This window comes from Grus americana, chromosome 7 (genome assembly GCF_028858705.1).
Source record: "Grus americana isolate bGruAme1 chromosome 7, bGruAme1.mat, whole genome shotgun sequence".
In the NCBI taxonomy this organism is placed as follows: Eukaryota; Metazoa; Chordata; class Aves; order Gruiformes; family Gruidae; genus Grus; species Grus americana.
The window spans coordinates 6,800,092-6,826,227 of NC_072858.1; the positions used below are offsets into that span (position 1 = coordinate 6,800,092).

Here is a 26,136-nt window from a genome sequence, read left to right on the forward strand (position 1 = left end):
TTACATAGGCAAAAGACTTAAATTTTACAAGTTCCATTTTGATGACTGAATACTCACGCACAGAGAATGGTGGGTAAAATATAAAAATACCTCCTGATTTCTGTTGGTGACATGACAGAAAATGCAGCATGCTATGTCATGTTTTTTTCTCTACATGTTACATGCCATGTCTTCTGACTTCTCTACCAAGTCAGACCAATTGAAAAAACAAAAAGAAGTTGAAGCTAAGTATTAAGCAGAGGCCCAATTTTAAGAGTCCTTCCAGATTTTGCCATTTAGGGACACAGAAACACACATCCTGTAAACAACAGTGACACTTCTTCAACAGCAAATTCTGTCTTTTCAGTCAATTTATAACTTTTCTTTTCCCCCCCTTTAAAAATCAAATCCATTTATTCTGTGTTGCAAGCATCCAGTGTGCTTTGGGCACATAGTCACTGTCTTGCAGGCATCCTCACTTCCGTACAAGGGTACAAGCACGCACCCGCAGATGCTCACAAGCAGAGTCTTAGTGTGCACACTAACTTACTGTGAGATAACAAAATTTAGAAATGACAACTGATTTGCTTGCTTTCATTAAAGTCTCCATATGGTGTAACAGTGGCTCATATCAACTAGTTTCTATTTAGTCAAATAAGCAATTTTTATTCCAAGAAATATGCCCACCCAGAGAATGAATGAAAATAATTACACTGAATTTAGAAAACAGATCTAGTTAATTCAGGGGCTGTGTTTCTACCAATGTACAAATCTCTATGCTTCTGTTGTGCAGCCTCCCATGCACATAAAGGGAAGACTCAGGATGACCATAGGTGTGGACTTACCCATTTTATCATAAACATACAAATACGTCTTAAGTATTATACTAGTAGCAACTAGAAAGAAACCTTTCTCGTATGCACATAACCCTTCTAAAATAAATCTGTGCCAAAATCACTAGCATCCAAGTTGTTTTATCCCCTTTTAATTTTCTTTGCTGACTGAAGATTATAGACCAGTCTCATTAAGAGCTGCTGTGGTCCATTCTTTCGCCCACTTCTGATTTTCACTAGCATGACCTCTTGGTGGGTTGCTGCAGAGAACTGGACCCAGCTGAATGTGAATCTTTTTTTATTCTTTTTCTTAAGCCTACGTAGCAGAAGGATCTCCAAAACTCAAGTAATCCCAGCAAAATATCGAAAAAGATGAGGTACTGAAGACTTACCCATATACCCTACTGTTCCTACTCTTCCACGGATTGATTCACCCTCAGGGATTTTAACAGCTAGACCCAAGTCAGATATTCTAATATGGCCTGGGTGGAAAAAGAAACAAAACAACACAAAGCAGATATAACGATATGACCCAAATTAGTCCAAAATCACAACTGTTGTCATCACTGCAATACTCTCGCAATTTACTGTTCAGATATTTTAAGAAAAGAGTGTTCTGAATTGCTGAATTGGAGCAATTTCATTGATAAGGAAAAGAGGAATTACTAAGGGCATGACAATGCAGTGAAATTAATTTTAGCAGTGAGGCTACAGAGTGGATTGTGTTAGATATTTTAAAACCAACCGAAAAAAGGCAATGCAGAGCATGCTGCAGGGAAGTATCTTGAACTGATGACAGGGGATGGATGGGCTGACATAACTCTGTAACTCTGATGGCTGAAGGGGCTACATCTGGTCTGTAAGCCAGCGTGAGATTTGATTATCGCTGCCTTCAGCAACACACGGGTACCTGGGTTTGCACAAAATGAGTTGGCTCAGCAAAGGATGAAAGTACTTTTGAAAATGGAGCGGGGAGCACAGATTTAGAAATCACAACTTCCTTTGTGTTGTGTCAGCCTTGCAACAAGAAGGAGGGAATAACAATGGAAAAAAGGCGGACACCCCCAGCAAAGCCGCGGTCACGAGAACAGACTCTGCTGAGCAGCACGGCTGCTTTGTTCCACCTGGGCGGTGAGCTCCAGCACTTCACCCACCCCAAGACAGGAGTATTAGTGTATGCTGAGCCTCTTAGTCACTTCAGATTATTATTTGTCTTTGTGCAATATATATCCTAAAATGAACTTAATCTACTTTACTGTGGAAGCATCTCTGTAAACCTCTGAGACTTACCATAATCATCTAGCAGGATATTTTCTGGCTTCAAATCTCTGAAAATGAAAGATAGCCGTTATTTGTGTAAAGCTGGTTTTGATAACATAACCATACGACAGTGTGTGAGTGCATTTATTACTCGTAATAAACCAATTGAGCGTCAACTCAAACAGCAAGGAACTCATGAAACCAATACAACTTTCTACAACTCACTTCACAGATAGACTGAAACCATATGTCTTTTTCTAAACTGGAGTTACATTTTTTCACTAAACCAAGCTTTCGGTTCCTAATCCACTCTATAATGGACTCATCCATTTAGTCCTGTAAGTCCCGTAAACCAAGCCTTATAGTCCTGTGTGTTGTTAAATCTCTTTAACATTTTCTGTTACAAAATCTTTTGTTTAAAAAAAATATTTTAAACTTTAAAATATTTTATTAGCATATGAAAATGGAAATAGCAATCTGTTAAGCTCAAATTTTCTATACCTAGCATCTCAGACCAAATATGTGAATGTGTGTACATGCACTTGTACGCATGTGTAATAATTTCAGCGGGTTTGGAAAATGAGGGGCAGAGGAGGGAATGCTGTGCCCAGATTAAAATTCTTCTTACAAACATTTGTGAAACTCTAGTGCCTATGTGGTTTGGAGCAACGCCATGAAAATTGGCAAGGTGGTCACTCTGATGTCAAAGATGTGCCTTTTACTGCTCCTGTGAAAAAAAATTTCCCAAATCTGGCCAAGTTATAAACTCCTGAAAAAAAATAATCCTAGTTTTCATATATTTAGCAGAGCCTTGGCAGGTCATTCTTCTGAAAGGTTTGTCTGCACCAAACCCTCTCCACCAGTCGCTGCTTCTAGATGCTGCCCAGACCAGCCACGCTCAAGTCCCCTCGCTCGACCAAGGCTGTTCTCCAAACCCCGCGGAGCTGAGCACACCTTTGCAGCCACCGCTGCCGTTCCTGGATGTGGAGGGCTGCTGTCGAGGCGGGAGCCAGGCACGCTGCTTCCCGTCCTCCCCGTGCCGCTAAGAAGGGAGGAGGCACAGCCTGCTGCTAGAGCAGAGCAGGAATGAAGCCCGCCTGGGAGATGGGACCTGGGGTGTCGGGGGGAAGACGGGGACGTGCTGGGCAGGGAGCGTCCCAGAAAGACCGTGCGATGGGAGCAGGCTGTGCTGGCTCAGGAGCCTGAGTGAGGCACCAGCGCGGCCGGGTGAGGCAGGGAAACACGTACAGCTCCAATTCACAACATTGTGCCCTGACTTTTATCTGATCAACTCCTACTGAAACACAGCATTTAGCCTGGTGCAAATCCAAGAAGTGCTTGGCCTCGGCTTTTCTTAAGGCCTCCTTGCATTTGCGAACCAGCTTGATTCTGTTAGCTTCCCAGCAAGACTCATTTCTTTTCAAAGAGCAAAGAGAGGGGGGTGTACAAGAGAAACCCTCGCACCAGGAGATCAGCGCATTGCACCGTCTGTGCAGGAGCCCGCCCTGAGTTTCAAGCTGTACCGCTTCAGTGTCATGAATTTTCCTGTGAATGGAGAGGGGTATTTTATAGTTTTGACAATGCTGAGATTAAAATTTCAAAACTTGTCTCGGTTTTATTTACTATTTCAAGCAAGAACATAGATCGCTGTGAACAATCTCCTCCTCTTGCTTGCTTTAGACCTTCTTGACCTCACAAGATAAACTTCACTGGGTGCCCAGTGGTACCAAGCCTACTTTTCAAATAAACAATACTGGAATATGTGAAGGGCAGCCAAATGCTGAGGAGAAGCTGTGATTTTGTTTAACATACCACTGTGGGCTTTCCCTGCCTATCAGCAGAAGGTTTCCAATGCTGGAGCAACACAGTTGAGGGCATTTCCTATTTATTTTTAAAAATTTATTCCAAATCCCTTAAGAACTATTTCCTTGAAGAACTCAGACTTCATTAGTTACTTCATCTTCTGCTCCAGCAGTTGCTGGTCCCACTTAAAGCTGTAACCGTGGCCAAATGACGAGAATCCTGTATGCAAGTTTGGAAATGTTGTCTTTGAATGATAAAATGAGAGAGGACTCAGAAGAGCAGCTCAGTCCTTACAGTCCTCTGTGATTTAGGGCAATTAGGGCAGTCTTTCCGCCCCCCTAGACATCAGTTGTCATTTCTGTTTTCAGATTTCTGGTTCCTCAGGATCAAGGCTGGTTTCCTTTGCATGGCCAACACTTCCAAGTGCCAAGGAGGAATGTGACTTTTGTACTGAAATGTCGAGGAGAAATAAAACTCCCCGGTGGACAGAGTTGCACGTACTGATACTTCCCAATGGTACAGCTTCCCATATGTAAAACTAGCCTTGCCTAAATATACTGAAACATAAACTGCTGGCACTGTGCCCATGCTAGAAAGGCAATGGTACATTGGTTGGCTGAGCAGGACAGCATGAACAACTCAATTAATCACGGTGGACAATGCTTTACTGTGTGTTTGTGTAATGCCTAGGACAATGTGATCCTGATGCTGACTGGAGCTTCCCGGCACGGCTATCATATATTTATGTATTTATTTTTATATATATATATAATTTTAATATATTACATATGATATATACATATAAATATTTATATATTTTAATATATATAAATAATTAGAGGAGAACCAGCAGCTTTTTATATTTGCTTTCCATGAACAATCAACCTGTTGACCTTTATTAACATGATGCAGTTGAGAGAGGTAACATAAGCACCATGTTTAGCAAGGGAATTCTGAATTAGATAAATCTGACTCTGAGCCTGGTTGTTCTCTCAGGTCACGTCCACAGCGTGCGTCACCGGCCCGTGAGATGGGGTTGTATTTTCCAATGCTGTGATTTACTCAGCAGCGTTTTGTTCATAGAAAATGAAATTAAGTCTGAGGAATAAGCGTTTTGCAATGAGTTATTCACCTTGAGAAAGCGGTAGCATTTAGCTGCGATATTTTATTGACCTATACAGCACTTCTCACGGGTCCCAAAACACACTGTGGTATTACAAATTAGGGGTCTCTGCAGATGCTCCTAAAATACTGCTAGAAAATGTCACCTATAGGGATATAATATCATTCATCACCAAAGTGAATGTGCCATCTGAGGTGTAAACTAGCAGCTCTTTTAAGAGTAACATGAAAACAACTGCCTAAGGAAGTAGGATGTCATTTCTCTCAGAGCCATGTACTGGTTTAGGTGGCCAGATCTAATTTGTTTTATTAGAAAGTGGCATTAGTATGGCATTTTACCAGCCTTGTTATGAATGTACCAGTCATTTTCATCGATAAAGTATGCTTGTGATCTAATACTTTTTAAAGAAACACTGTAATACCTCCTAAAACTTTTTTGAATGTGCTAGGATGGTTTTTAAAGAAAAGGGAAGACAGATACGTCACTCATCATTTGATTTTTCAATTGACATTAAACATTTAATTCTATTTTCTTCCTTGGGGAAAAAAAAAAAAAATCTCCTTCTTGGGCCAGCGCCAAGTAAAGCAGCATGTTATCTGTCTGCCCTCCTTATGCCAGCTAGCAAGATCTGAGTCACCGTGAGGCAAACAAGTGGTGGTTTGCTAGAGATCTCCTCCAAGGAACAATATCATAATTTCTATGTATACAAGTATATGCATAATGCTTATTATACATGGGCACATCAAATGATTTAAAGTGTGGCTTGGTTTTTAAAAATAACATATTATTGTCTATTAATCATCATCCTTGGAAGTTCTTTCATCAATTTACAGGACCTCTTCTGCTGTGAATGCCAGCAATAATGATTTCACAAGCTGGGATGATGAAGACAAACATTAAATATTGTTTACAACCACACTGGTTGTTGATTAAAAAAAAAAAAAAAATCCTCCTGGAGTCACAAGAACTCTGTCTGCAATCACCCTGCTTATCCAGCAAGTAAACGCTATGATGCCCTGGAAAAGTGCTTCTATAGAGCTGAAAGCCAGACTGGAAGCTGAGAACTTGAAATTTGTCCTTCTCGAAGCTGGCTGCCCATCACCGCTCCGGGCAGCGCCCTGCCCGCTGGCTGCACCCACGGCGGGGGGATGCTGCCAGCAGGACGCCTCCGTCGCACGGCTGTGAATGTGCCTCCGTCGCACGGCTGGCACGCTACGGCCACCATCACGATCCAATCTAGCTAATCAAACTAGTTCAAGACCTAGAGCGTAAATCCATTCCCTGGGTCTCAGACACCCTCCTGCGCTAACTGTGGTCCTTCTGGGATAGGAGAGATGGTTTTTCCACAGCTGATGTGCCACAGCCCCTAGTGCAATATAATCTAACTAATTAAAATCGAGGCTTGAATGGAACGAGCTCCATTTCATGCCAACTAGAAACTAGATTCCTTAATGAAATCCCTTTAAAGGAACTTTTATAATTTTCTATGTCACCCAGTGCACGCTGAGGTAGGGTTTGGGGAGCTTTGTGTTAGTTCTGTATAATTTAGACAGGATGTATTTAGTGAAGCAACTGCTTCCTTCCATGATCACTGAATCATACTGTATTTGTACAGGGTTCTGCAAAATTTCAGCCAAAGCACAGAGACATCTAAGCTGTACAGCACCACAATGAGTAGGGATGATGCAGGCAATTCTTTTCTACCCAAAAAAGATGTCCTAAGACTCTAGAGAGTGCTTACCTGTACACAGTATTTTCTCTATGTAGGTCTTCTAAGCCACAAAGAATCTCTGCTGCATAAAACAAAGCTCTTTCCTCCTCAAAGCCTGGGTTTCCCATGTTGTAGATATGAAACTTCAGGTCACCTCCATTCATTATAGTCAGAACTAAACACAGTGCGTCCTTTGTTTCATAGGCATAGGCTAAATTGACCTAGAAAAGCATTTGTAGCTTAGTTGTGACAGTTCAGTTAGCTGCTAAGAAGAAAGCACTAACTCTTCATTAAAGATTTTCTCTAGAAAAGGAAAAAATATATCGACTGAATCTGATATGGGCCTTATCACAACATACATTTCAAAAGTACAGAAAAATCAGATGTTAGGATTTTATAGATGTATTTGTTGAATCCAGCCTATTCATCATCAGAAACCCTCAAGGTTAATGCTCAGATAGCTTCACAGGCTGGACAAACATGCTAGTTCCAGGCATGCTTTCCCACAGAAGAGAAATCGTAATAATCAAGGGAATCTACACCTCCTGCTGCACTGTTCTGCTGAATAACTGTCAAAACCCCATCACCTCAGTAGGTTCCCAGGAAGGCCCAGATAGCCCAGTCCTGCGGTGATCAAACAGACCATCACTGAGGCATGAAGGTCAGCATCACCCCTGTGAGGCTCTGGTGGGTGCCCCAGGAATGATCAGACAACCCAAAAGCTATCCATCACTTTTAAACATGTGCCATTGTCTTTGCTTCTGCCAGAGGTAAGTAAACACCTTGCATCTGTTGTATTCACAGTGTTTCCTAAAATAAGTATAAAGAACATGACAGATGCTGAGCTAACAACACCTTTTTCTTTTTTTTTTTTTTTAAATCTAAGGGAAGTTTTTAAAGAGACACAAGAGCTGGCAGGACTCAGGAAAGCCCTACGTCAGGCAGACCAGCTCCACGTCACTGGCTCGATGCTCCTACTAGCCAATCTATTTGGGTTGAATCTCCTTCAGTCTCCTCCAAGCGCCTCTCTCCCAGACATTGGGAATTCAGGTAATCACGCTGGATAAAAATAGCTCAGCCTGATGCAGCCCTGATGCAAGTCAAGGCTGTAAAATGTATTATGTTCCCATGGCAGAAACAGGCACCTTGCTCAGTGAATTTCTCACAGACCAGAGACTAAAATGAGACTTGGCAAAGGTGCGTGGAGCAGGACTAAGGTGCAAAGCAAAAAGAATCAGCTTCCGGCACCTTTCCTGTAGCAGGAGATGGAAGAGAGATCAGATCCAACAAGAGACAGTGCTCAGCAGGTGAGCAGGGAGCTGAGCATAGGGAGTTCAATACTCACTACAAACTGACTATTGACTTTTTCTAAAATCTGCTTTTCATTTAGTGCCATGGATTCGCCCTTCCGCTTTTTTATTCTCTTCTTCTCTAATCTCTTGCAGGCGTACATCTTCCCTGTCGCTCGGACTTGGCAAGCGCAGACCTGCGAATTAAAGAGAACAAATGCTGGGTAAGTCGAAGCAAACGCTGTGCCTGGGTCGCGCTTCACTCCTCACGATCTGATCTGATTTAGTCCTTTTAAGGTCAGAGACGGCGGCATAGCGAATAAGGCATAGGCGGGGGCAGCTGGGGGACCGACTACTGTTTCCAAACCTGCTGTGTAATATTGGTTTAATTATTTCACTTTCCTCTGCCTGCTTCCTGTCCCACCTCTTTTTGTCTGTGCAGATCGTAATCTGCTCGATAAAGCCTGTCCGCGCCTCCTCTGACTCTGCTGCCTTGGCAAGTGACCTCCAGCCGTCGGTAAAATACAAATAAGGGTGTGACCCTAATTCCTCCGTGAATGCAACCGTCAAATACAAAATAATTCTCAAAAGTGTTCTTTCAAGATTACAGTGTCATGAGAGGTTAAGTAAAACTGTCAGCAACTAATGAAAATCAGCCTCCGCCGCATCAGGCACCTGTAACCTGCAACGCCTAAGAAGTAAGAAACACTCTTAACAGAAACTTTCAGAATTACTCACCTCCCCAAAGCCACCTTTCCCAAGTACTCTGTACTGCCGAAACGTGTTTTTCGTTACTGGTTGCCTGGAAGAAAAGGAAATTAAAAAAAAAAAAAAAAAAAAAAGACACACTACATTTAATGCATCCTCTGTGATTTATTTATTTCAGAGCATACTTTTGAAAAGGAAAATAGATAAATATTATATAATCACATTATTTCAAGGTAATCATATTATATAATATAATATATAATTATGTAATTACATTACTTCAATACTATGTATGGCTTGAACTTTTCAATTCCAACATATTAAGCTGTAATAAAATACAACACATTAGTGAGTCATCAGTATAATTTCTGCTAGCATCTTAGGACCAAGGAGGGTTCTGAATCTCCATTATACAGCTTTGGCCTTTGTTAAGCAAAGAGGAGGCCTTAGAGCTTCCAACAAGATATTAATTCTCATGATATACAGGAATTTTTTAAGGGTAGTGCTGGGCTAACTCTTTACTGCTTTGCTTGGATTTCAAGCTGATAAAAAGAGATCCAAAATTCAATCCGCCCGAAAAATATTTCTGGTTTCTTGACCTTAAATAAAACAGGAAACTGATGTGAAACAAGGAAAGAAAGAATCCTGGGAACCAGAGAGGTGGGTTTAGGTCCCGTTTGCAGGAGGGGAGAGCAGGAAGCCGGGCTCCATCCCTGGGGTACCTGCCTCCTGGGAGAGCATCACGGGCAAGAAGGGAGGAAAAGCATCTCTTCCCTTTTAAGGGCCAAATTAAGGGTTAAATAAGTCTGTTTGTCTGTCTGTCTGAGGGCAGAGTGCTCCCTAACGATCGCTAGACGTGATCGCTATGTGATCTCATAGGATTCCCACAAAATTCTGCTCTACCAAAAGGGCTCCAGCCCTGCATCTAACTTATACCACATTTGTTATCATCAGTTTTATACCGTGACAAAAGAAGAACCCTAGAGTCAGAGAGATCCAATTTTGTATCCACCGCTCCATCACCGAAGTTTTACAATTATATTAGCAGTCGATATGAATATTCCTACCAGCTTTGTTTTCCTCTGGCGGGCAGCCAGTCGGCAGAGGGAGCACAATAACGTGGCTGCTCCCACAACAGTGATGATGAGGTTGATGACAATAAGGAATAAATGTTAAAGTGAATTGTTTCATCTATGTTCATTATTGTTTTCAAAAGTGGGGGAAGAAAAATACGCAGAAGGCCAAAACTGGAAGAGGAAAAGATGCTATTTTCAGGCTTCTGTGAAGATACTGAAAATGCTACTGGGGTTAAAAGCAACAATTAACAGTGATAACTACATGCTCAGCAACGTCCCTGGAATAAATGGACTGTTTGACTCCTCTGTTGGAGCCAGAAGGAGCTGTTGGTCACTCTCTGCTACTAACATCTCTTTGCTAATCCTAAAAACAGTTCTCCCAGCTTCTTAAGCCAGGCACATCCAATAGCTTGTCACGTTTTTTGGGGGAATGGAAAACCCAAATCCTCAAAGCATTTGAGAAAATTCCTTATCCCGAATGTGAAAATAGATAGGAAATAGCCTGGCTAGAGATGAATCATCTGTTGGTTTTTTTAATTGAAATGGAAGAGTAAATGCTGCATCCAGTAAAGATGGCATGTGGAGCACATCTTGGCATGAAATGGCTCTCCCCTCTGCCCACCGCTTCCCTTCCCTCTTGTGCAGCAGCTTTGAGGCTTTCCAGGGAGAGCAACTGGCACAGCTCCTTTGATCTCCGCGGCATCATGCTGATACACACCGCTCTAGGATCTGGCCCTAACTCATCTGCCGTAATTAATTCCATTTGTGGAAACTGGGGCTTCTCTCAACTCAAGGTCACTGTTACCCAGTAGTGTACATCTGCTACAGCCCTCACCGACAGGGAGAAGGCAAAGGCCCCTTTCCTTGCAGATTAATACCCACTAAGGCTGCCTGGCTATTAAATGTGCTCAGAAATGTCCAGCCAACAAATATTGTGTGAGGACCTATATGCCATGATTTTGTCTGTTTACAGCGATAACCAGTCCAGACAAAAAGTCACCATATTGAGAGCGCAGCTAAACAGAAAGACGACTGAAGTTGCTGAATGTACTTTAATCATATCTAATGTGCCTAATGTACCTAATACCATTAAGCAGCCGAACACTTGAGCTTTAGAAGCCAAAACTGGCTCCCTGGTGTTTCGGGGTGGATTTCTGTTTTATTCTTTACTTCCTAGAGAGCAGCATCTGTTTCGGTCTTGCTTGGGCACAGTGTTTGCAAATGCAAAAGCCAGAAACTGGATGTATATCTTACATTTAGCATTATAGATGCACAAGGGCAGATTATAAAGAAGTGCAATGTGTCCTTCAAGCTGTGCCATGAATAGCTCGTTGTGACACGGCCTACAATGAAATTGGCCGCAGACGTTTCTCAGATTGCAGAGGAGATTTGGATTCCTTGTTTTAATAGGCTGTAGGTCTTGTCCTATTCACTTGCTGTGCACAAGAATACTGTGCAAAAAAGGGTGCCCAAGCTGCTTGCTGGAGCATGTCACCTTCAGGAGTGCGATGTCCTTAGGAGGGAAGGGAGCGGCTGGGGGGTATTTATAGGTATAAGCACACTCATGGAGGACGAAGGAACACTATCCATAGCCCAGACATCAATCGTGCTCGTTGGATGTTCACAGCTGGAGACTCAGCTCATGGTTAAACTGAGTCTAACGCCAACATAACCATGACTTTTCTATATGGCATCTTCCTGTGGCTAAAGCCATTACCTCTTCGTGAACCTTCTTCCAATGAACACTTACAAACAAATACTAAAATTAGGAAAGCCTTCCTGGAGCTGTCTGGGAGAGCTTCCCTGGAGCACAGCTCAGCGAAATGGGGCATGAGTCTTGATGGACCTTCTGGAAGGAGAACAGTGAAAAGAGGGAGAGAATCGCTGCACAGAGAGGGCCATAAATGGCAAACATCAGGATAAGGCACAGTAATGCTGAAGAGAGGCCAAACTGTCTTTTTCTTGAAGACAAAGGGAGCAAACATGTACTATCTCAGCTGTCAGATTTTGAATGTATTCTAAAGGTTTTACATGGAAAATGAAAATAAATATTTTGTATTAATTTTTAATTTAAAAAAAAAAAAAAAAGAAGTGACACTTACCTTTCCAACCACTTCCACTGGAGAAACCTGTCGAAGTACATGCTGTTAAGGTATTCTTGGAATGGTTCTCCACTGAGGTGGTCAAGGACAGATCTATCTCAGATGAAAAGGATATATAAGCATTTTATAATCCTGAACTTGGAGCAAAAGAGAAACAAAACAAGAGGAGAAAATCCAGACTTCTATGGTAGGATCATTTTACTTCTACTATATTTTGTACTTTATTTTACTTACGGTTTCCATCTTGGAACAAAGTGATATGTCTAATGTATTTCATAACAGGAGGCCTTATACAAGCTGAATAGGAATATGTACTGGTTACGCTTGCTGAAAATTAACAGAGCATCTCCCACTGGCTTCAATGGACTTTTACAAAGGCTGTTAGTCACTAGACAACAAATATCTTTGCTTCTGTTAGTAAATTAAGACTGACTTAACACAATGCCCTTAGGAACTGAGCTCCTAAACTTTGGGGGATGTTTACATCTGGATTGCAAATTTCTGGCTGAAGCCCATTTCTGTCAAAGAGGAGCCATCAGAGGTGTTCTTCTGAGGAAAAAAAAATTCAATTTCAATTCCTGCTATACAGAAGTAATAACTGTGATTAAAGTCAGAGGGATTTTCCTAACAGCTTTGTGCTTTGCAGAGTAAAACAGAGGAAAGAAAGTCTGAACAGGGATGTGGATTTGTTTATGGATCAAGAAAACAATTTGGGGGCTCACACAGTGGATGCAAAGTCTTTTGCGTAATAAAAGGAATAAAGGAGTAAAAAGGCCAATCTGCAAATGTGAGAAATAAATATGTTGCTTGTGACAGACAACAGGCAGCCAGAGACCAACAGACATCCCATAAGGAAAGCCCAGGGTTCAGAACTAAGACAAGACGGGCTGAGCTGAGATGAAGGTGGTCACGTTGTTTAACAGGGGGTTGTTGACCCGCTGGTTTTGGTTCTTGCCTTGCTTACTGGGGCTTCTGTATCCACCTCTGCTGGCAGCATTGGCAGGGACAACACTTGGTTTTGGGTGGAAAAATGCCCACAAGAAATGAGTATTTCTGTCTTGGTGTCAGAGTATGTAGACACATTTCTAGATTTTGCTGGAGGACAAAATCCTCTCTGAAGGACTACACCGTTTTGGGAATGGATAATCTATATCTTATTCTGGTGTGGGTCACCATGATTAATGTGTCTCCTCAGTTTAGTTCCTCCCTGTTCATGAACTGCTATTCATAAGTTTTTGGAATTTCTCAGCTGTTTGAATATTTTTTTGGTAATAATTCTTGCACCATCAATTTGGAAGAGGCAGGCACTTGCACATATTCAGTATTCAGAAGTCAAATTGTTGTTGTCTTCATTAGCTTTGATTGGACACAGATCATACGATTTCCCCTAAGTGGATTCAAACTTACAAAATAAAATAAAAAAGTAAGCCTTAACGAGCTTTAACAAATGTCCAAATTCAAACCCAAAATTACAGGGGAAGTTGGAGGGGGGCAGGAGCAAACAATCAAAATATTAAAGGTCAAAGCAGCAGTTTAGAGTTATACATGCATGTCTCCCACAGACTGATCTTATCTATGAAGACATGTCTGAAAGTCATCCCCGTTCCTGCTTCTGCAGGATAGCAAGCTTCATATTTGTATGTATGCCTCCCTTTTTTGGTCTGACGGTGAACTCTTCCAAAATTAACATTATTCAGTACATTTAGTAAATACCAACAGCAAGTTTTTAAAACTTCCTTTTGACCCCATTTCAGTCCATGTGAAATGATCAGTATAGCTATTAACAAGGTCTCAAATCTGGCTCATTTATCTGTTTCAGTTGAGGCGAAGGAACGGCTGTCGGTGAATACGAGCCTGAATTAAGTGGTGTCCAACGCTAGCCTATTCCATCCAGTTAATTAAAAGCTGCACGTATTTTAAAGAACAATAGCGGCCTTTCAGCAGTTGTTTGCTTTTTAGTTCCCCTCTTTGGCAACAACAAAGTGCATTTTAGAGGGAACTGTCAGCTTTCAAACCGATTTGAGAACTGGAAACAGGGATCAGGGGGGTTTGTGTTGAGCACAGCTCTGCCTTTGTCATTGGGACTGGCACACACAACTGGTGTGAGTTATACGAGCATCCCTACATGACACCAGGCCAATGCGAGGAAACTGGTTGTGTTAGAAGGCCAGAAATAACCCACATCTCCTACCAACGCAAAGAATAACTGAGAACAGAAAAGGTCAATGAAATGAGTCAAAACAATGAATGACAGCGGAGTGAATTTTACAAATCTCCATTACATCATCCAGGGAAAACAAACCGTGCTCAGCCAGAAACCGCATGGGCCAGCTTGCGATGGTCCCTCCTTTTCATATTTTTATTGGTTTATGATCTACTGGCGTGAACGTACTTGGGTCAGTGTTTGCAAATGCAGGTTGCATACCTGGAGCTTTAGTGCATAATAGTACAAATCGCCTCGCCGCTACAAAGACTGATAAGCCTTTTCCCAGACAAAGGATGAAATAAGGCACGTTCGTTTGAACGTCACAGACAGACAGAAAGCATTAAAAAAGCCCCATTCTCCTGGTGAAGATTTTCTGGAAAAGCCACGTGGAGCAAGTTTGCACATTCCTCTGTCTAAATGGACTGTACAGCCACTTAATTTTTATTCACTTTGAAACAGAGATGTTTTCTTTGGATACATTATCATTGTAGCTCTTTTCACACAGCATGAAATCCATGGCTGGTTTACTTGGCTAGAACACTCTGTCAAATACCTGAAACACTAAGTGCCTGTGTGTAGTGTATATAATGGCATGGAAATATTTATTATATTTTGTTCAGATGAAATGACTTCACCGCTTGTCGGCTGTGCCTCTAGGATTATGAACGTAAGCTGAAGATACCTGCTTCAGGTTCAAACTGCAGTGTCTCTCTTTACCTGACACATTCCTTACAAAAGGAGCCCTGCAATCTTTGGGTATCGAGTTATACTTACTTTGTACAGTTAGAGAATAGCTCTTTGCAGGGGCTGTTTTTGAGTTTCTCCTCCGTCTGTTGGATAAGATCTTGACTGACTTCGGGAACACAGGCTGGAGACTGGGGAGGGAAGAGAGGGGCACATTATTTCTGTGACGAGGTGCAGATTCTCCTCTCTTAACATGTAAAAGACACATTCATTATTTATGTCCTGAGCTCCTTCCATTCAGTTCCAGCGGTTGTGTAAAAGCAAAGGAGCTTTACGTCAAACAGCAGTAAAATAGGATACCGTGGTAACTCGCTCCACATTCCACTCTATCCTCACATTGCTTTTTTGCCTTCTCCTGTACCTTCACCTCCTTGCCCAGCCTCATGAATATGCAGGACACACTCCTTGCCAATGCTTTGAACTGCTCCCTTGCATCCCATGAAAAATGTGCTGGCCTGAACTGTGTACAGGCCATTATCTTAAACAAAAGAGAATTTGCCCAGTGTTTTCACTTCATTGATGATTCATTGTGCTGTCTGAAAAATCCATCTTCTTTTTTTTTTTTTACCAGCAAAGGAAAACAAGAGCAGAGCATTGGTATTTATTGATTTACATATAAATAATATAAAAAAGATGCTCGCAAAAGTGTCTGGACACCTTAATTCATCATTAGAAGGACAAAAATAATCCAGCAGTTTTAAAATAATCACTTCAAAAAGGAACTCTGCCAACCAAGCACATAAACCCTTTTCATCCTCTCCTCCCTTTAGAGAGAATGTACATTCAGCCCCTTCAAAAAGCCCTGACCAAAGAGAGGTCTTTTGCAGTATGCCCCGATGGTTAACCAGCTTGGGGCCTTTGGGACTAATTATCTATAAAGACAGTTTTTAGGTAGTCCAAATTCTTACTCATTGACGGTATACTGTAATTATATAAAAAAGTGTGTGTGCATGTGTGTGCGTGTTGTGCGCACTTATTTATAGACATTTCTCCCATTCGCTTGAAAGCCCCTTTATATAACCAATCGGATTTGGGTCTTTTCAATAAATCCAGCCATAGATGACAAAATCCTCTTTCCTTGTAGAAGCCTTAACACTGGGTAAGATTCCCCATCCATGGCCACGACCACCAGATGTGCTGAGTGGGTGGGTCACAGAGCATCATCACTCATTCCTGGCCAGATGTGCTCATTAACTCACCCTTAGTTGAGGCTATCTTGGCAAGCACTGAAATGCATTGCAGGCAGAGTTCAAAAACACTGGGAATGAGGACAGGGGAAGGGGCAGAGGTGGAGCCAGAGAAAATCTCCAGCATGGCGAAAGCTGAATTAAGTCTTTTATCTTTTCCTTCCCACTGCTGACATGTGAATATGATCCTGGTTGTGACATGAAAAAGTAAGTTTGTTCCACTTGAATGTTTTTAAATAGGAACATGGTTTACAGAGCTGTTTGTGCATGCTGCGTAATGCAGTCTCGCTATTCAACCTTGACAGATGACCTGCAGAACACGCTGGATATCTTTGACCTCACTGAAATATTTCCTCATTTCCTCCATATATTCCTCCATTTCCTCAGCAAAAGATGTCTAGGAAACACCCACTTTTAATCGCAGACAGATTATATTGCTAATAATTAAGAAGTCTCACGGTTTCTTGAGAGGTAGATGAGCCCTCACTTAAGCATCTAAAAGATGAAAAAACTGACAAAAAGCCAGATTTTTTCTCAGATTGGCCACTGAGGTTGATTGATAGGAACTGAAAACTGTAGACTAAATCTCAGTAAATCAGGCAACTTAGACAAATTCCTAACTGTAGGTGCCCATGACTAGATCTAAGTCCCAGTTGTAGCTCAAGAGAGCAAGTAGAGGCAAGAGTGAGGCAAGTGAAAGAACTAGGAATAAACCTCAAAAGTCCTGTTTTCCTGTGCTAGAGCTGCTGCATTGAAACTACTGTTACAAAAAAGAAAGGAAGGAACGAAAAGAAATGAATATTTAAGGAATATTCAGATAGTAACCAAAGCCTCACGATTAGCAGTACGATTTGGGCTAGGAACCATATGAATGAATGCCTGTACTTTATACTTTGCACACTCAATAGGATGTGCTACACAAGCTCATCGGCAGCCCAAAGCTTGTACGTGGCTGTGTGAGCCCCCTGCTCTGAGAGCTGGTTATCTTGAACCTCTCTCTGATTTACAGGGTACAGAAACGCCACTGAAAGGCTCTGTAGTCTTTGTACTGCTGGGTATCAGAAGTGTCTTTTCTGATGTGAATGGAGCTGCACTTAAGTAAAATTGATACTGAGGCCTCTAATTGATGTTACTACTAATTAAATCTAGGATTTAGTTAACATTTATAGGCCAAAACTGGGATCCAAAAGCTAAGTGCCAAACCCCATAATTAGGCATTTAGACCAAGTGACCTGATTCTTGCTCATGACAGGCAACTTCATTTCCCAATAAGATGTAAGCTGCCTTGAGGTTAGTGTTGAAGATCATGCATATGGTGCACTATTATAGTAATAATTCCATGAAATTTTGTCTGAGATCAAACTACATTAAAAATAAATTATAAGCATCAGCTAAGTCTTTTTCACAAAAAAGAAACAAAATTCTTGTAGGGAAAGTGGAGAAAAATGAGCAAAGTAAACTGTAAGACAATGTGGGGAGTATTTAAAAATGGCAGGAACTGTGATTCCTCTCTCCAAGTTTGTGGGAGATACAGTCATCACTTGGTTTTTCAAAACCACCCATTGCTGACCTTTGAATCCTTGCTTCCTCTGAACAAATCGAGAGCAAGCTAACAATATCAAAGTAGGTAAAGACGTAAATACACTGACATTCTGTACACGGACTAAAGCCTTACAGTGTAGTGCAAACACTCCACTAGACCACTTCATTTTCTATAACAAAACCCACTTTTAAGAGGCTGATCATTTCCAGAGATTTTGTAGGACCAGCAAAACATTTAGCAGCCCTTGATAGTGTTCAGGACAGAACAGCTGCACCACGTGGATGGGAGGAGCATACCCAACCCTTTCCAGCTCTGCATACAGTTCTAGGGAGTCTTCGTATGATCCTTCCTGAGATTTTCCTCGAGACTTCATAGTTCCCGCTGCTCCCATTAACTAACCACGACTGACATTTTCCCTGTTTGAGTACTGTGCATACCTACAGCCTTCAAATGTTCAAACAAAGCCAGAAACAACTACGAACCAAAACCCAACCCACCAACCTACTTTTGCTCCCCTGGAGAACAATTAGGCAACACAGGTTATGAGTGCGAGAAAGCATTTGCATCCCAGGAGCGAAAGCTTCCAAGGGTAACGCTTTGGGCACTTATGGAAGAAAAAGTCGCTTCTTCCCTGGAGAGGTGCAAAAGATTTCTGCAGCCCCGATGAAATGGTTATTAACGCTGTTCTCCCACTGCATTATGGGTAATGGCTGTAAAAGTAAATTCGACTTTTACAGGGGAACGGAGACACCTCTTTGAACATATTAAATGTCCTGTGGCAGCTAGGAGAGCCATACACCGTGATTAAGACCATTACATCTGAGCATGTGACAAAGAATATTCTGCTAACTCTCCAGAAACACCTGCAGAAACCTGTTACGTTTTCCTGTATTCAAAACAAAACGCTGGGTAGTTTTAACAAGTACGGTCCTATATTTTCCCTAATGGCTATTCTGTTTCCTGAAGGCAAAGAAAGTGATTCGTGATCTCACTTACGTTAATGTAAATCAGAAATGATCAAGTCAACAGAGAAACATTAGGGTAAAGCTGATGGAAACGAAACCAGATTCATGGCCCAAGACTCTGGCAGTGCAAAAAGTGCCTAAACTGATCCAACAACAAAAATTTCTCTCAACACGTTATCCTTTTTGACCAGACAGTTTAATAAAAGTCCAAAAATCCAAACTACTTTCACCAGGTTTTAATCAAAATCTCCTATCTCATGTATCTTCTCATTTATGGCCAGAAACTGAAAACCTTCATATAAATATTATGCTGGCAAAGCAGTATCTCAGTTTTATGATGCCCTCTTGTTTAATTTTTAAGAAAAGAGCACAACTAGGAATTGGATTAGTGATTATCTGAGAATATATTCAGAATATATCTGAGAGGATATTCAGTTACTGCTGAGTGTGATTAACACACTCCGAGAAAAAAGTGTCAACTTCTAAATTTTGGGGTTTTTTTTTTTTCTAGTTTAAAAGACAAAAGAAGATCCTCCTGGCTGCTCTTCCATTTCAGTAAATGGCATGAAAACAGCTGAGATGTCTCACACTTGTTCAAGATTAGTTGTGTTCATGTCCACAAAAATTTGGAGATCGCCGTTCCTTCCAAATTAAGCCTCTGGGCTTAATTTCCATATTTTCCATATTTTGCTGAGAGGTTGATTGCGGCTTCTCCCCCTTCCTCTCCTGCTCCCTAGGATTCAACCACTGTTAAACAGCACGGTGGCTAGGTCTGAAGCTGGATGCAATATCACCCACAAATACCAGGTTCTCGGTGGGAGCTGAGAGCATCGCAAGCCGGATGCAATCTGGTCTTTCCTGCGCTGCCACAGTTGTCCCTGGCAGCCTGAATGCCAGGAGACCCCTGCCAGGCAGCTGTGTCTGCGCTGCATCTCGTTCTGCCCATGTCCCGGCACTCCTCACCTCACTGAAGTACTGAAAAGAAGCAAAATCTCGATGCAGATCGGATGAAAGCTTCCAGGCTGTGTAACTCCCCATTATCTGTTGTTTTGAATGTCGTGTTGCATCACTATACTTTAAAATGTAAACTCTCCTTTTTTGACAGCTCCAAGTTTTGCTACAGGCTGCTTCGCTCAGCCCTTCAAGACACAGAATTTGTTGACCTTCACTGAACAGGACAGAAAACAAATAAGCCTTCTCAAAAAATCATCTCTGTACATTTGCCATGGTACTTACAACATTTCTCTGATGGTGTTTCCCTGTGACTCTGTGGAGGACACCTAACATTTTGTCTATCTATCAGCTAATCAAACTCTTTATAAAACAAGCTGAAATGCTGGCAGTACAAAGGGAGGCATTCAGAAGACCTTCTCTGATAATTTTTCTTTTTCATTAAAACATGTTATTTGTTCTAATTTTTTTTAAGACAGAACTTCCAAACGTTTAAAATGTATGACTTCGGTTCAAGATGTAGTGCACTATAGGTGCTGCCTCCAAGTCTGGGGAAGTGAAAGCAGGCAGCCAGCTAGCAGAGATTTGCAACTTCAATGAGCAAAAGCATTTTGCTGACAACCCAGCAGTTGGGGTTAGCCTTTCTGAAACTGGGGTGGGGTGAGAAGCACCTGTGCCAATGTAACCAACTCCGATTATTTCCGATAGCTGAACGGAGCCCAGAGCGGATACACACACGACACAAACCTGCATGTGTAGAGTTGGCTTATTGTGTGCAACGCTGCTGGTTCTGTGGGAAAAGTGCCCAAATGACAAAGGGAACTGAGAGGGATGTGCTCAGACTCCAGCTAGAGACACGCATCCAGTTGGGGTCACCACCATTTAAGAAAGCTACAGAGAGCTGACGAGAGCACCAAGTGTCTGGAGGGCCGAGAAACATGCTTGGGAAAAAAATGCCAAAGGGAAGCGTTGAGGAACTAGATTTGTTTAGTCTGGAAAAGTAAGAGTGAAACATGATAAAGGTCTTTTAATATAGAAATGTTTTTAATAAAGAGGGCAGGGATCAATTATTCTGCATGTTCTGCTCTACACTGGGGGAATGATGTGAAGGAATCCACTTAATTGGATACGAAGGCTTTTTTTCTAATTTTCCACACAGGGAAGCACATGAACAGGCATATGAATATTGTGGAGTCTGTTCTCAGAGGTCTGAAAGACCTCCAAGGGCAGACAGACATCTGTTGATGATCTAAGTGTATTTGATCTCTGTTCAGTGCAAGAGGTTCTTGAACCCTCTCCCAGTCCTTTGTACCAATGATTTTGCAAAACACTGGACTCTGTAAAACACAGGCACATGGCATGGCCCCGAGAACAGATGAGGAAGGGAGTTTGTATGCTGAGTGCTCACCACAGGAAACCTGGAGCTCTGAGCAAAGGAGTATGTATCTTCTTTGCAAATGAACAGTCCTGTTTCAAAGACACTTGTCTCAATCATCATCGTCTCCTACTAAAAGAAAAATAGCTTGCAGAACCCTGAAATTCAGATCAGAAAAAGGGATAGCATTGACTTTGGTCAGACTGACTTTGCAAGAAACAGAGCAGGTCCGGAGGTAATTCTTTATCCTTACACAGTGCCTTTCAGCTAAGAACCTCAAAACATTAAAGCTTCATTGCATGATTAAGGCTTCATGAGCTAGGTGGCAATCTCACAATATTTTACAGAACAGTGAACAGGGAGGTTAAGAGTTGTGTTTTGCAGAAGAGTTGATCATCATCTGTGACTAAAATCAAAGAAGTCTCACTGAGATAAATGAAAACTAGAGATGCTCAGATTCCACAAATCAGTCCATTTGTAGCTTGCAATTAGTGAATAAGGAACAGAAACCTAGAAATACAGGCTTTCATTTTATACCAACTCTTGCCAGTGGATGTGAGTCATCATGGTATCTTAAAGCATGACTGTTCATCCCTACAAAAATTATATGAACCAGAGAGATACCACACTCTCTCAATTGAATAGACTTCATGCAAACTTTTGTCATAAACACAACTGCTTTCCTGGGAAGTTTCAGACATGCAGCCATGATATCGAAACATGATGAGTTATTTTAAATTCACTTGCATAAAACAAATAATGTGCAGCATATGTTATGTCTCAGGTTATGAAAACATTCCACAACAAACTAGCTTAAAACAATTAAAAATGTTTCAGTCAATGGACAAAAGTTCAAGCCATAATTTTTCTTGAGCTCTCCCTGGTTCCAAGCACTTCTGTCTTAATGTTATGTGTATTTTCAGATGTTGACAGCAATTTTCCACATATAATCTGTTTGTAAATCTCCACACAGATTTGCTTCTAGTAGAAACCTCAAAACTATGGAAGAAACAAGCTAAAATCAACTTTGGTGTGAGATGGTGCATGAATGGGATGAGAAGAGTTCATGCACAGAAACCTGGAAATACTGTCTTTTTCCAGTTATTACATTGTTGCATTTGATTTGCTCTCACACAGCCGTGACCCAAGACCAGCAACAGAGAGCAATGGTTTGTGTCAGGGACGAGAAGTCTGCCACACGCAATGCCATTCCTGCTGTTGCTTTTGCACAGTCGCATCCTTCTCCAGATGTCTGAGGAAGGCTCAGCTAGCAGGAGGAGTAGTTACCAGGACAGGTAGCAATGGTATGACTAGCAGTGGTGACTGTCCTCAGTCCTTTGAGGCAAACACTCATAAGGAGTCATGAGGACAGTAATCAGAGCAGGTACTACGAAAAGAAAGAATAGGTAGATACATGCAAGTCATGCTGGTAGGCACAAAATCAGGGAAAGACAAGTTTATGTGCTCAGGTAATGCATGTTTTCAAGGGGGAAAGGTAACGAAAGGCAAAACAGAGACCATGAAATTGTGCCTCTTTGGGCCTCCAAGGCCGATCTGCTACTTGTGGCTAAAGATCCACCCCAAGAACTGGCCTGCAGTATCTCCACTGGGGTCTGCACTGCTTCCCTCAGAGCAGGGCACAGCCCCGGCTCTGCCTGCCTCACCCCAGGGAGATGTCCACAGCCACTTTGGGTGACTCTGATGTCCCCCCACCTCCCCGCTTTGGGCAGAGGCAGGCCAATGCCAGATGAGATGCAGTCTGAGCTACAGCCTGGGAAGTACTGACCATGCAGCTGGTGACCAACGGAGGGGAAGTGTGAAAGGACCGATGGTGAGAATCATGGAATCATTTAGGTTGGAAAAGACCTTTAAGATCATTGAGTCCAACCAAGAAACAACAGAGGAAAGCAATGGAGGAGGAGATAGAGTGTCTTGGTGGTACTTGGATTTTGGGAAGTCCAGGTTAGACATGTGTTTCAACCTGGTGAGGGAAAGGTTCCCAGCACTGTCACAGTACACGCAGTCTCCTGATGCTTTTTGGTGTTATGCACAAAAATGTTGGAACATTCTTTTTTCTTGCCCTGTGTCTGATCTTGTCTGTTCGGTTTTAGCTGTATATGTAGTAAACAGCCAATTCTACATCAGGAACAGCTGCAGCATTTTAAGTAATCAACTTCTGCATTTTCTTTTTATTTTTTTTCCTACCACAAAGTCATCTGGGTCTGTATGATGCAAACCAGTAAAGCACAAGGCTTCATAATTCCAGAATATTTGCTTTGAGATGACAGATGTAGGAATTGGCAGTGAGGTAGATGGGGAGCATGGAGAGCAGCTGTGTTATTAGTAGCAATTTATCTATTATGACAGCGTGTAGACATTATACCTGAGAATGGGGGCCCGTAATGCCAGGCACTACGTGCACATGTCATGAGAGCTAAAGCTTCCAAAGAAAACCAATCACACTAGCCCTGGGAGTGGGAATGGACGTCAAAGACTTGAAATACCTCACCCAGGATTATAGAGTGGGTCAATGACAGAGAAAAAAATTGAACCCAATCCTGTTCTCTGATCAAATGGTATTTCCAGTACTGAGGGCAGGATCACTTGCTGTTAGCTAAATGAAGCAAATCAACAGTGCCTATCAACTGTGGGGTTTGTTTTGTAGCTGCAAGCTGATCTGGAGTCATGATGAATCTGTTTTCCCTCATATTCTACTAAACTATCAAAACACGTGTTGACACACAGAGAAATACAATGACTGAAGACAACAAAACCCTCAGCAAACAGTTGAACGTGTTCTTCTGCCTGGGGGGGTTGTACTAATCTATCAACGCTATCCACCTCAGTTCATGAACTCATTTTCTGCAGTGGATGTGATGTAGCTTCAGGCTGACTTGCTTGTTCCAGACGTGCTGGGCTGCCTCTTGAGCCTCAGCAAGCCCACTGGTAGGAAAAGGATAAGTTTCTTCTCTGGGTTTCCAGCATCCTTCCTCTTTGGTGCTGGGGTACAAGTTGTAGTCTTGAACTATGCCCTTCCTTGGAGAAACTCGGTGACCACTGAGGTTTCGTTTCTGACAAGTGCATAGAAAGTATATGAAGCATTTTTCATGGTTCTCCTCTTAATCAGAAACAGGATCTGCTATCTACCCATACCTTGTTTTTCCTGTTCTCAGTAGACCTTTTTGTAGCTGCTATCACTGAAAGCGAAATTCTCCTTTCTAGAAACTACATTTCTGTTCCTGATGGTGTCAAACAAGCAACTGCCAGCAAATCTTGTGAGTCAAAACATTTCCTACATAAAGGTCTTCAATCCAAAGTGTGGTTTCCTTGGAATGTTAAATCATTTGACTCAGAGAAATTTGGGGGGGTGTAACCACATGAGTTTCGGAGCAACAAAGGAAGAGAAAAGATTGCCTAGATCAAGAGGAGAAATTTCTTCCTGGCTCCGATAGGTGACCAGAGGAAATCTTACATGCTCAAAGCCCCACAGAAAGTAATTTTGAAAAAACAAAATGTCCCATGAGACAAAATTTAGTTGTTTCATCAGCTTCTTTTGCAAGTCCAGTGAATCAGCTGCAGACTTTATACTCTGCAATTAAATAGACACACTCACCGCAATCCCAACCAGCTATGGGGTTTTTGGTACAGCTTAAATTAAGAACCTAAACTGGTCACCACGGAAGCTATGCTTTTGACTTCAATTAGTGAGAAACTAGGCCTCACAAGAAGTCCTTGGCAAGATATTTTTCAGTATCTTTAAACCCTAGTCCTTCCCCACCCATACCGTTTTAATAATTCTTTGGAAACCTGCTTAAAGAGACTTTACCAAAGAAACAATTTTTTCCTCATTTCTGTAGACGCGTAGATTTATTGGTGTAGGGGTGCTCATAAACTAGCCAGCTGAAGTTGTTTTATATAAACTTGCTTTAAAGTGGGGGAAGGGAAAGTATGTTTTACTTGTTGATGCCTTTTTTCCACTTTAAAAGCATTTTGCACACATATTAAAGGATGAAAACACAGATGAAATAACCAGTACCAGTAGCTGTCAGCAAGATAAGGAGGGTAGCTTATGACACAGAATAGAAAAGAAGACTAATTAATACTAACCAGGATTTTCTGGCTACTCAGAAGTGAGAGTACTCACACAATCCTTGGAAGCGCCATTAATTCAAAAGGCAACCCAACTGAATTGTTGCTATAGTGCATTACTACAAGCAGCCAGATGTTTGATAAAGCATTTTTGGGAAAAACCAGTATTCTCACCATTAGTGACAACAAAGATGCCAGGACAATTTTGAAAGCTTCTGTTCTCAGAAAGTTTTTTTCTCTCATCACATGTGCTTAATAGGTTTGGATAGCATCCAGTGTCCAGCCTCTTATCAGAACCTTTCTACCTTTTAATGTCCTCCTGCACTGATGGATAGCCTAAACATTAGCAAGCAACCTGATGTTGCAATAGTCATAGCTTGGCTTCCTCTGGTAAACTAAATGTCATTTGTTCCATTAAAAAAAATCCCTAAATCTATAAACACTCATTTACAACCTCAACATTATTGAATGGCTTTCTTATAGGAAAACAAACAGATCCTTGCTTGAATTCACTCCTCTGAGACATAAGCCTGTAAACATGAGTAACCCTTCCCTTGCAAGCGTTCCTCACACTGAAGTCCACGAGCTGTTTGCTTTGCACGAAGGTAACTCATGCATAAAGGCCTGATCCAGCCTGCGCTCAAGTCAATGGCCATCAGTTGCAGTGGGGATTTTGCAGAGTTTGCCTTCATCTTTTTCCATTAGCAGGTCAAAATCCTGAGGAAACACTTGAACAAAGAAATGAAAATCCGAAAGAGAGTTCAGGAAAGCCTTGAAAAGGATTAGGAAAGGAATTAAATAAGCATCAGGCAGGAACCAGTGGCCCACTCACAGAAAGACTGGAAACACCCACAAAAGCAAACAAAATCTCTACCTAGCACTGCTGGAAACAGGGCATTCCCTAATCACCTGTGTCACACGATCCATTAACGATCATATGGTAATAGCCATCAGCAAAGTATTGAGAGGAAGGACATTTATTGTAGGACATGACACACTGTTTGCAGTGGCATATTCCGCTCTTCCTCAGCTTTGCTTGTTGGACAAACAGCATCTGTGCCAGGATAATCAACTTGCTATACGCTTGATTTTTGACTCAGGTCAGAGTGTGGCTTGATTAAAAAATAATAAATTATCATACAAGGTGAAGCTTGGCATGCAGGTTGAGTTTGGTAAGTGTAGCTGCATTACT

The 26,136-nt window shown here is 41.8% G+C and overlaps 1 protein-coding gene across 6 annotated transcripts in view; it reads right to left on the minus strand.

Moving 5' to 3' along the window:
* Positions 1-26,136, minus strand: part of GRK5 (G protein-coupled receptor kinase 5) — a 170,922-nt gene that overhangs the window by 20,901 nt on the left and 123,885 nt on the right. For 5 of the 6 annotated variants that reach the window (XM_054831415.1, XM_054831416.1, XM_054831417.1 and 2 more), the window contains 7 exons: positions 14,865-14,965; positions 11,885-11,977; positions 8,737-8,800; positions 8,055-8,195; positions 6,740-6,930; positions 2,103-2,140; positions 1,205-1,294 (listed from right to left, as the gene is read on the minus strand). In XM_054831415.1, the coding sequence (XP_054687390.1) occupies positions 1,205-1,294; positions 2,103-2,140; positions 6,740-6,930; positions 8,055-8,195; positions 8,737-8,800; positions 11,885-11,977; positions 14,865-14,965 (718 nt within the window). Of the gene's footprint in view, positions 1-1,204; positions 1,295-2,102; positions 2,141-6,739; positions 6,931-8,054; positions 8,196-8,736; positions 8,801-11,884; positions 11,982-14,864; positions 14,966-26,136 lie in introns of all 6 variants that reach the window. The other variant, XM_054831420.1, reaches the window with a different exon arrangement.